A 12,275-nucleotide genomic window follows, 5' to 3' on the forward strand; every position below is an offset into this window, starting at 1 on the left:
AGAGAGAGAGAGAGAGAGAGAGAGAGAGAGAGAGAGAGAGAGAGAGAGAGAGAGAAGTAGGACTTCAACTTTCCTGTAGCCTGATTTTCCCTTCAGAGGAACAATTATGATGATGAGTGTGATTTGGGGGCTTGTTCAGATGCTTCTATTAGGGGGCAAGGGGAAAAAACATGTTCTAAAGCTCATTTGTAACATTTTATTCATTCCCAGTTCTGGCATGGCAGGTTTAGCAGACGTACTGATCATCAATTAAGTAGTTCTCATATTTACTGTACTGGAAACAGAAAACTCAAAGCCTGGAATTCCAGTCTAACAATTCTCTCTGGGGTAACAATGGCCAGAAAAGACCATGGCCTTCTTTGTTTAAGAACTCTACCTCCACACACACACCCCAAATGCTTCTGTCAGCATTTTGTCACAGTGAAATAACCAGGGCAGCCCAGAACTGGTTAGAATAACTTCTGCACATTAGGGTTGATCTTTTAGGGAACCTGAAAGCCAAGCCTGCTAAAAAAAACAAACAAACAAACAAACAAAAAAAAAAAAAAAACAGCTCAGTTGACCAAAGAAGCAACTCACTCTCTGTGAACGTTAAAAACACAACAAGTAAGCCTCAGAAAAGACATTACACGGGCTTTATCAATAGGATGCGAGAAGATACTCAACGAATTTTGGAGGTTAGAGTTTCAGGAAGGGATAGTGCCCTCTTTGACTCCACAGGCCCTTTCACGCTGTCTCTCAGGGAACGCACACTTTTCTGGCGATTCCTTGCAAAACGAGCCCTCTTGATCTTCCACAATGCTGCATCACTGAGGTTAGCAACATTGGTCCTTACAGCAGTGATCGCTTTGCAAATAGAATTAAAGAAGTTGTCATTTTCCTCAGTCTGTGCCACTGTACAAAATCTTCACATAAGGTAAATGTATATGTGTTGTGATTACTTGAAAAAATCTTTCTCATGCATCATGTGGGATGCACACTTCTAAGATGAGTCAGGGGTGGGGGAAATTCATATCTGGTCTACAATTTTTACCTTTAGGTTGTAAGACCAAGATCTAATTTTTTTAATTCAGTATGCCAAATAGAAGTATAAATGTATATATAAACACAGAGGTGGGTGCCCCCAAATGTGCATCAGATTATTAATGTATATCATGCAGATAAATGATCTGTAAACATGTAACAATGGGTTAATGGGATGAGGGCACATCTTATAAATTTGCCCATGCACAACTCATTAACTAAAAGATCAAAATTTGAATCTAAGCACAATGAATAAACAATACAAAGGATGAAGACACAAAATGAAATTATTTGGGGCCCTAGAGGAGAGGACAAGAGTACCAGCAATGAGTTAAGACCATTTTTAAAATAGGGCACTAGGGTATCATTAGACCTTAGGAAGACAAGAAAAACTTAAATTCCCTCCATAAGAAGAGGTGAAACTACATGCAAGAGTATCTCTGCTCATCCTGACCTGTTCAAGGATATGAACTGCAGCTCCCCCTTAAGATTTTATTTTTCTGCTATACTTACTTGTTGGAAAAGGAAACTCTTTGTTGCAATCCAAATGCAGCTGAGCCTCCAGGGAAAGGGTCTCAAATCTATTAACAAAAAACTCCCAGCTCAATGCAGGTATATCTTGCTTTAGAAAATGTAGGAGTAAAAGCTTGCTAAGAATTGTGGGTCTATCCTTAACAACTGTATCAAACTGGAAGTCAAGGCATAAACATAGGCCCTGTTGGAGAATAAAAGAAAAAATAACAGATATGAATATTTTGGGGTAACATGCAGGCATAACAATATTTTAAGATTTACAAAACACTATTTGTACTAAATCTCATTTGCTCCTCATGTAGTAAGTGTTGGTAGTGTTATTAATCCCATTTTACAGAGGGGACAGTGAAGTTCAGAGAAAAGAAGTGACTTAACTAAGATTACTAGCTCATAGCTAGGATTCAAAGCCAGGATCCCTGACTCCAAATCTCATGCCCTTTCTACTACATTTGAATCACAGAATTAAGGAGGATCTTACAATCTGCCATCTCAAACAGGGATCATGGAAGCAAGGTGATGTCCTTGAGGTCACAGTGAGCCACTGGCTAGGCCAGACCTTGAACCCAGAACTCCCAACTCTCAAGTGCAGTACTTATTGAACTGCACCATCTCAAGTCCAAAGGAGGCATTAATCTTCTGATTATGAAAATGATATTTCAAATTGGAAAGACTTTTCCAAAATTTTATAAGGAAAAATTTAGGTAAAAACCTTGTCCAAATCTAATTTTGGCTGTGATTCTGATAAAATATGAATTCTGTGTATGCTATAGATGTTGCTTTACAAGCTGAGACCATTTTGCTTCTGAGTTGCTATCTCCATCAATATTACATCCCTACATCAAATTGTATTACATATATATGTGCTAGATTTTGACCAGACTCGTGCAAGACAGGCATGATTGAGTTTTCTTGGTTCCTAGGTATGGTGTATTCAATGTCTGAATCACAGAAATTTGAGTACAAATAAGTTACTATAAATTTTATAACCTACTCCATAAGTAAACTTATTGATCAATCAATTTCCAATCAATGAAGCCTATTTCATTTTCTAGTCCTTAGTTTACCATAACAACAATACTAATAAAAGCTCACATTTCTATATCGTTTAATGCCTACAAAGCTCTGTATATGTGTTATGTCATTTGATCCTCACAACCACTCTGTGAAGTAGGTGCTGTTATTATCCTCACTTTGCCGCTGAAGAAACCGAGGCAGACAGATATTCAGTGACTTATCCAGGGTCACAGGAAGTGTCTGAGGCAGGACTGGAGTTCAGGTCCTCCTGACCCCTACTCCAGCTATCATTGGAGCCATATGCTTCCAAAGTGAGGTTTAAGTAATAATAATAAGTATTATTATAATAATATCACATTTCTATAGTTCTATAATGATTACAAAGTGCTTCCCTCACAACAAATAAAGAAGTCAAGGCTCAGAAAGGTGACTTGCTCACAGTCACCCAGCTAGTAAACACCAGACATGGGATTTAAACCCAGTTCCCTTAATTCCAAATCCTGTATCCTTTTCACTATTCCAAAGCTGCTTCAATAACCTCACAAAGGAACAATGCTCCACTCATTTCCCTTTGTTGGATCATCTGTATAATTAATTTTAAATCATCTGAATTCCATTAAGAAAAGAACTTAAAATGTTTCTTCCTCCTTGAAAAATTAAGCAAATACGATCGGGGTTAGATGAGGCCTTAAGCAGCTGCTTCTCCAGTATTTAAGAGGTCACCTAAGCTCATCTACTTATTTCTGTACAGAATCGAATAGAGAACAATAAAATTGTTTGGGGGTTGTTTTGTAGTAGTTAGATTTGCAGGTAAGGACCAAAGACAGAGCTTAGAGAAGAGCAATAACAATCATGTATTCCTAGAAACCTTGGCTACTTGACTGGTTACAAAATTTCTCAAGTCAGCCAGCAATCTGGCAGATTTGGCCCACTTGCCCTTTAAAATTCAATGAAATGAAATAACACCCTCTGGGGGTTGTAGAGGTAAACAAACTCCTATAGCACTCCTGCTCCTTCAAGGTAGGATTTTCCTGGTCCCATATGGTCCAATGGGAGAATGATCTCAGACCCATGTTTTAGAGAACTTAAATGGATATTTTTTCCCTATTACACACAGAAGAGGAATAACACAATGTCAATACTTTAAGCTAACATGTTTCAACTGTGCTCAGAAGAAGAGACCATCAGTCTCTATTACAAAGATACATTCAGACCTTACCAAAGAGTACCCAATCTTCTCCTACAAATATAGAATGTTTCCCGTGGTTAAAGGGGTCTAGCACCATGTATAAGTGCAAATTAGATCCTTCGTGCTTCTTACCAGATCTTTCAGGCAACCCAGACAATTTAATCCCATCAAAATTATTCAGTATTTCTGGTAGTATACCATGTAGCCCTAAATAAAGGGGGGGGGAACCAAAGTTCTCCAGGGTGTCTTCAGGACTCTGATTGTACATTTGGTTTTGTTTTTTGTTTTTTTAAATAGTCATTCCAAATACCGTCTAATGCATTGTGACAGTTACAGGCCTCTGTGAAGGCTGTCAAGGAGCGATGTAACAGATCCCGAGGGGAAGGGGGAGGGGGGAGGTACTAGTATGGCTTTAAGTGTAAATTATGTAATCCTTAAAAAAACTTTTTGTATCTTCCACCTTAATACTTGTTCCTTTTTTTTTTAATTGTCAGCCATATGGAATGGCTCCCTAAATTCCTTCCCTGCCCCCAGCATAGATGTGAATGAGGACTTTTATAGTCTCCCTGCGAGTTTTGAGATTGGTACCAGTACTTGGGGGAGGGGAGGAGCTTTACCTGTATACTGACTTAAGACCAGTTCAAATAAAAGTGCACACATTAAAGAAAAAAAAGGGGGGGTCCTTTCTCTGTCATAGTTTCCATATGCATCATTATTACTATGTTCTAAAGCTTATTTGTACAATTTTATTCATTCCCAGTTCTAGTATGGCAGGTTAGAAGCTAGAATGATGGTTCAAAGATAATTAGATGATACTTAATATGAATAAATGTAAAGTTCTATGCTTAGGCTAAAAAAATCACTATTATAATTATAAAATGCAGGAGGATTGATAGTCTAATATTTCATGATTTACAATTTCTACTTTAAACTCATGAATCCAGGGTTCTGGTTCTGGTCTTATCAATGGTATGGGTGTTTGTGTGTTTGTGTGTGTGTGTGTGTGTGTGTGTGTTTACAGCTAAGAGGTTAAATGACTTGCCCAGAATCACACATCTAGCAAGTGTCAGAAGAAATATTCAATCTCAGATAGTTCTAATTCCAAGTTCAGCACTCTTCTTTCACTACATTTAGGTACCCTAAGTTGTTGAACCAGAAACACAGAATTAGGTGGAACCTCAGAAGTCATGAATTCCAATCTATCCAATTCAGAAATAGTGTGACTAATTCAAAGACAAATGGGACCATTAAATCATACATAAGGATCCCTATTGACTTAGAAAACTACATAGTGACATTATCAATATTTTATTGTATTTTTATTTATTTTTCTAAATATTTCCCAATTATATTTTAATCTGGTTAGGGGTCACAGTCAGGAATGTTGTGGGATACATGTGGTTGGTGGGCCACAAAGACCCAACAAGGACAAAAATTTCTAATGAAGGAGTATACTATTTTTTTTGCTTTTTTTTTGGAGGGCAATTTGGGGTTAAGTGACTTGCCCAAGATCATACAGCTAGTTTTTGTGTTAAGTGTGTTAAGTCTTGTGTTTTGTGTTAAGTCTTAAGCACCAGATTTGAACTCAGATTCTCCTGATTCCAGGACCGGTGCTCTATTCACTGTGCCACCTAGCTGCCCCAGGAGTATACTATTTTACAAGGCAGATTATACCATCTTCAGGCAGCTCTAATTACTAGAAAAAAATCCCCATATATAATAGTTCACTTTCACATGTCACTTTAAAGCTTGCAAAGCACTTTACATATGCTACCTCCTCTGATAATCACAACTGCATGAGGTAGGCTCTGTTATCATCCCCATTTTAGAGATAAAATAACAGTCTTGCTCAGGGTAAGATTTGTCCAGGGTAAAATAGCTAGTCAAATGTCTGAGGCTATATTTGACCTGCCTACTAGTTCACATCACCTCCTAAATGGAGCTTGTCTGTCTCTCTAATTTTTACCCATTGCTCTCAGTTCTGCTCTCCAAGGCAAAGCAAAAGAAGCCAAATTCTCTTCCACATTACAATTCTCTGAATACTTGAAAATAAGCTACCATATCTCTCTAAGTCTTCTCTTCTTCAGTATAAAACAGCCCTCATTCTGCATGGTCTCCAGTTCCTTCAACATCCCAGTCAACCCCCTCTTAACAATTTGTAGATTATCAACATCAACACAATAATGTGGCACCAGAACTGAACAAAAAACTCCACGTGGGATCTTTCCAGGGCCCAGAAGATTGGGGTTATTACATCCTATGTTCTGACCACTAAGTGTCTCCAACATAGCCTAACATTTAGATAGCTTTGTGAGCTGCCAGAGAGCACTGCTGACATATTGAGCTTGTACACCATGAGAAGACCTCAATATTTTTTCATATGAATTTCATATCTATAAATCCTCCTGCATTTTATAATTATGATAGTGATTTTTAACCTAAGCATAGAACTTTACATTTATTCCTATTAAATATCATCTAGTTTTCTTTGAACCATCATTCTAACTTCTCTAGATCTTTATATATCCTGGTGCTTTCATTTACCTTGTTACCTATTCTTCATAGTTTCATCTTGTCTGATAAATTGATAAGCATAACATCATCTAAATCGCTAAATTTTTTCAAGGTGAATAGTAGCACAGCACCAAGCACAAATCCTTGGAAGACTTCATTAGAGAACTCCTGCCAAACTGATATTGACTTGTTACTGTTTACTTTGGGTCTCTGGTCATTCAACCAGTTTCAGGGGTCATTCAACCATTCTATTGTCTAGTCCACATTTCTCCATTTTGTACACAAAGACAGACTTTAGCAAATACTTCTCAAACATCTAGGTAAACTATACCTATAGATCTCCCCTGAACAATCACTACTGTAATGTTATCAAGAAAAGGAAATAACCTCAGTTATTTTTATCAGGATAACTGTTTCTAAAAGAAGCCATCTTAGTGATCTTTGTAAACTACCCTGGTGAATTTTCTAGACCCTGAGGTCACACTTACTAGCCTATCATTTGCAGACTCCATGATTTTCCTACTTTTGAAAATCATCTAGTGATAAGTATAGTGGAAAAAACACACAGGACAAGGAATCCAGCAACCTAGGTCCTAGTCCTGACTCTGCTAGATCTAGCTAGCTTGCATATTGACAATATCCAAGTCATCATCTATTTCAAGCCTTGATTATACCTTCTAAAATGAAGGGACTGGACCAGATCCTCTCTAAGATCACTTGCAGTTCTAACATTATGCCTTTTTAACTGTGGAATATGTTATTATTTTTCAAAAAAAAATTTTATTTCTCTCATATGAGGAAAAAGTTTTATAAACCTTAAAGTACTATTTAACTGTGAACTGTGAATGTGAGTTGTTTTGCTAAGTAAAATTAGTGAGCATTTCCTTAGCACTTACTATCTAATAAGAGGGGTAATCAACACAGAAACAGATTGAGTGACCTCACAGAAAACATACCTAGGATGAAAGGATACCTAATAGGTTTAATGATAGAATCTATATCCAAACAGCTCTTATACAAAAAACAATGGGCCAACTCTAAGATGAAATGTCATAGGGATAGATAAATATGAATTCTTTACCGATGCAAACTTTACTAGCTGCAAACAGTACAGTAGAGAAAGCATGGCCACATATCCATTTATCTGAAAAAGATCTGGTATTTTTGTGGATCACATGCTCAATATTAGTGAACAGTATGACATGTTAGCTAGGAAAGCTAATGTGATCTTGGACTACATCAAGAAAGGTAGTTTCCAAAATCCTGCCCTGATTAGATCAGATCAGGAATATGATGTTCAGTTCTGTGTGTCAAATTATAGAAGGAAAATTGATAAGCTAGAAACATCCAGAGATGGGTATCTAGGATGAAAGGCCTGGAGAATATGACATATGAGAATAGACTGAAGGAACTGACAATGTTAAGCCTAGAGAAGAAAAGACCTAGGAACACATGCCAGCAGTCTTCAAGTATTTCAAAGGCTGTGATGTGGAAAAGGGATTAGATTTGTCTTACTTGGCTTCAGAGAACAGAATTCAAGGAAATTGGTGATAGTTGGAGAGAGGTAAACATAGAGTCCAAGGAAGAAAAGAAAAATTCCAAACAATTAAAGCTATCTGAAAATGGAATAGACTGTCTTGTTAGTTAATTTGTCATTCCACAGGAGACAGTGAAGCAAAGCCTTGAAGACTATTCATCAGCAATGTTGGAGAAGATATTCTTGTTCAGTATAGGTAATATTTGAAGATCTCTGAGGTCTTGTCCAACTCTGAAATTCTCTGATTCTGTGAAAATCTGTCCCACATGATCAAAAGTGGAGAATCCATGTGCCGATTAAGGTACCTGTAAAGCTGGCCTCTTTATCGTATCAAGCAAGAGCCCTGCTCTTGTAGCCACCGCAGGGTTGACATCCTCTACAGCTGTCAGAAAGCAGCAGAAGGCATGCGCCAAAGAGTACTTCAGCAGATGGTTTTTAGTCACTGAATGAATGTCCAGAAACCGGCACAGGACTGCCACTTTCTCCACTGCAATGTAAGGGGAACAGGACAAAGAGAATGTTGGCATTGATTCACATAGGATGAGAACTGCACACAGAGACCAGATATTACCCAAAGCAACCCCCAAACACTGGCTTTAAACATCAAAAGAAATTGTTTTTGTCTTTTTCTACTTTTCTAATTCAATTGTGGAATAAGAGATTATAGATCAATCTCTTTATTTCCAAAGATCTCTGGTTTGTTGTTACAATTTTGTTCTTCAGCTTAACTTATGTGATCCAGATTCGTGAAGCATTCAACTTTTTTTTTCAATAATTATCCTTTCCCCCTCAGGCCTCACATAACACTTCTCTGATAACTGTGACATAGTGGAAAGGTCACTAACCTTAGAGTTAAGAAAAATAGGTTTGAATTCTGCCTTGATCTTATATTTACTAGTTGTGAAATGGATATTATGCGTATTCTAGCTACCTCAAAGAGTAGATGTAAGGAAAGCACTTTGTAAACCTTTAAGTGACACATAAATGTGAATTATGGTTAGCTAAACAATTGTTTTATAGTTATCTGTGTATGTGTCAAACTCCCCATTAAACTATAAGCTCCATGAGAGCAGAGAACATGCCTTAACAAAATGTTTCTCCTCAAGCACCAAGCACAATACTGAGCAGTATATCTCAATTTATTAAATTGAACTGAATTAGATGAGATGTGTTTAAAGGCAGCCACTTCTGCCCTTTTTTTGTTGTTGTCTTCTTGGCTTCTAGATTTTCAAAATATCTTCCTAGCATCACACCCCAAACTACTACATCCGGGGGAAAAAATAAATAAAATAAATCTAAGAATTCAACAACAAATTCCACACTAATTATTTGGTTGCTTGTTATACAAAAGGCCCCCTGCAAACCACTCCCAATCTCACAGGCTCTGGAGACTGGGGAAAGGCCAATTCAAAATAACTAGAACACAAAGGAGAGGGAGGTAAAAAGCAAGGGTCTCAAGAAGTTAGAGGAGGAAACGAGCCCTTCCCCTATGGGGTGTGTGGAAGACAAAGGCCAGATGAAGGGAAAAGGGTCCAGGATGCTCAATGGAGGAGGTGGCAGTTGTCTCAGGCTTTGAACTGGAACAGAAGCTGGAACGCTCTGAAATGGGACAAGGAGAGGAACACAGGAATCTATCTAAGACATGTGGGAATATATGAGTAAATTTGTTTCAGAGCAAATTCTGAGCCCATGTTTCCACTGAACAACAAAGTTTAGCATGGGACAGTTGGCAGGTCAGCATACTTTTCCAGCCTTACTGTGTGTTGCATCTTCCTGCACTCTACATTCCAGCCAAACTGGCCTCCTACTGTCCCTCATATACAATAATTCACTTTCAAGGGTCTATGCCTTTTCACAGCCTGCCCCCTCTCTGGAATGATCCCTCTTCCCTTCCACCCATGGAAATCCCAGCTTCCTTTAAGTCTCAGTTCAAAAGTCACCACCTAGAACAATAATTTTCCTCATTCCCTGAATGGTTCATATCTCCTCCTACCAAAATTACACTGTGTTTATTTTGTATATATTCTATATTTATTTGTATGTTTGCATGTTTTCTCCACACAGTAGAATATAAGTTCCTTGGATACTGAAAGTAATGTTTTGGTCATTGTAGCCTCAGTACCTGGCATACATTAAATAATAATAAATGCTTGTTGATTGGCTAATTGATTCTATCGAGACTATGTAGATGTATGGAATTTAGTTTCCTCAATGCAGAATGGAACTAATAATACTCCTAATCTTTTAAGGTTTCCGGAAGATAGTTCTTTGCAAACCTTAAAGAGCTAGAGAAATGTGGGCTGTTACACTGTTACTAACAGCCCACATTCCCAGTCTACTTTATGGTTACAGAACACTTTTCCATATATCTCACTTGATCCCCTATAAAATTTGAATATGATTCTTCTCAAATTTATCTCCCTTCAAGGAATGCCCTCCCTCCTTCCTATGGGTCCCCTTAAATCCAACCCATCTTTCAAGAACAAATTGAACTCCTGCTTCTACTGGGAAACCTTTCCTGATTATATCAACTCCAATCCTCTCTCCTTTTTCTGAACTCCCATAGCAATTTCTGTCTGCACAATTTATTTGGTACCATTTTGTATCTTCTACTATTTTAATTTACTAATACTCAATTATTTTATTCTTATTTAAATTTCTCACACTTAAATTTACTCAGTATATTGACGGTGAGAATCAAATGAGTTAATACAGACAAAAGTGTCTCATAACTATATCACATGATATTGAAAATAAGCTTCTTTAGAAAATGGATTTCCCTCTTATTAATCTACATAAACCATAGTGCCTTGAACAGTTCTAAAAAATATTTTACCATGGTTTTGATCATTATATGAAATATTGATAAGGACCTACTGAACCCGAAGTCAGAAGACATGGGTTTAACACCTGATCCTCCTATTTACTATCTCTATGACCTTGGCCCACTCTATCTCCATAATTCTTGGTTTCCTCTTCTGGAAAACAGGTGTGAGCTATAAGGATCAAACAGGAAAATATATGTAAAGTCCCTTTATTTACACCTCTCTTTTTGCCATTATCACATTTATCTTGTATCATAATTAATTCTGCACTATGTCTTGTGCCAGCCTTAGTTTTCCCTATAAGATGGTTTATTGTTTATATTCCCTGTAATACGCTCCTTGATGGCAGAGACTCTCATCTTCCATATTTCTATTGAGAATATCTAGAAAGAGTCCCACACATAGATGTTTGATAAATATCTGATGAATTACAATGAATTGAATTGAATCAAACTAAATTGATGGTGACAGAAAACCTGGCACTAGGTGCTTCACAATGGAATAATGAAGAGAGAACATGGAGGTTCCACCTGCTATCAGTCAGTGGAGTAACCAGATAAATCAGTAAACAGATGAAGGTTCTTTGAAAATGAGGGAGAAGAGGACCAATAATAAATATAATGATTCGATTCTAATAACGTGTCTCTCTGCTTGAAGTAGATGCAGCAGCTAACTCACTTGTTCCTTTTGACATCCTCTGCCCCCAGGATAAACCTCAAGTTAGTAGAAAAGTACCTGCTTCAAACCTCATTTTCCAGTCTTTGCTATTGAAGTTGCCATTTATGATTGTCCAGAAGATATCAGCACCATGAGGAAGCGACAAAGCATGAAGAAGGAGAGGAACTGCTAGTGAAGACAGCTGGGAGAATTCAGACTTGATGACTCTCCATAGGCTAGGAGACCAAAGAAAAATATACTCTGGTGACCAAAAATTTTCTCGTAGCTAACATGAATATAATGTTTTAAGGTTACAAAGCAATTCATGTATGTTATCTCATTGGATCCACACAACAACCTTGTGAGGTAACATTTTGTATGTACTTCCCCTTTATACTTTCCTTTCTTGTATCATAATCATTCATATTTTCCTCCCAATTCCACAATTAGATTGCGAGTTTCTTGAGGAAAGGTTCTTTTTATCTCCCCCCTGTGCTGAGCAAAGGACCTTATACATAGTAGGTGCTTGGAAAATATTTGTTAAGTGAATGAATGAATACCGAACTTCAAAAAACTACCATTAATAATAGATGTGGCTTGTGCTTGGTATGGATTTTTTTAAGTTAAACTTTTCTTCTACTTATCTCTTTATGACCACCATGTTCTAGTCAACCTGGACACTTCACTCTTCCCCAAACACACCCTTAGTCTTCCTACTTTCCTAACTTTGCTCATGTTTTCTCCTGCTACCCAGAATGCTCTGCTCCAATATTCCACCTGCTAACTTCCTACCCATCCCTCAAAGACCAGCTGAAATGCGATTTCCTCTGTGAAACCTTCTCTTGCCTTACAGGTCCCTCCCATTATTCACTGTAGCTCTTTGTTTTAAACAGAAGTACAATGTAGAAAATATAGCAATGACCTAGTCTCCACTCTCTTCCCTCTCCACATTAATCTTCATTCTAGTCAAATTTCGCATTCC

General features: G+C 37.5%; 1 protein-coding gene across 1 annotated transcript in view; it reads right to left on the reverse strand.

Moving 5' to 3' along the window:
* The window catches only part of UNC79 (unc-79 homolog, NALCN channel complex subunit), a 345,437-nt gene that overhangs the window by 142,874 nt on the left and 190,288 nt on the right, over nucleotides 1–12,275 (reverse strand). The window contains exons 23-26 of the mRNA XM_069086022.1: nucleotides 11,372–11,529; nucleotides 8,117–8,298; nucleotides 1,537–1,738; nucleotides 667–846 (exon numbers count right to left, since the gene is read on the reverse strand). Coding sequence (XP_068942123.1) covers nucleotides 667–846; nucleotides 1,537–1,738; nucleotides 8,117–8,298; nucleotides 11,372–11,529 — 722 coding nt within the window. The remainder of the gene's footprint in view (nucleotides 1–666; nucleotides 847–1,536; nucleotides 1,739–8,116; nucleotides 8,299–11,371; nucleotides 11,530–12,275) is intronic.

The sequence above is a fragment of the Petaurus breviceps genome, unplaced genomic scaffold (assembly GCF_028583685.1).
Source record: "Petaurus breviceps papuanus isolate PSGF00001 unplaced genomic scaffold, PetGlider_PUasm1.0 177, whole genome shotgun sequence".
Lineage (NCBI taxonomy): Eukaryota > Metazoa > Chordata > Mammalia > Diprotodontia > Petauridae > Petaurus > Petaurus breviceps.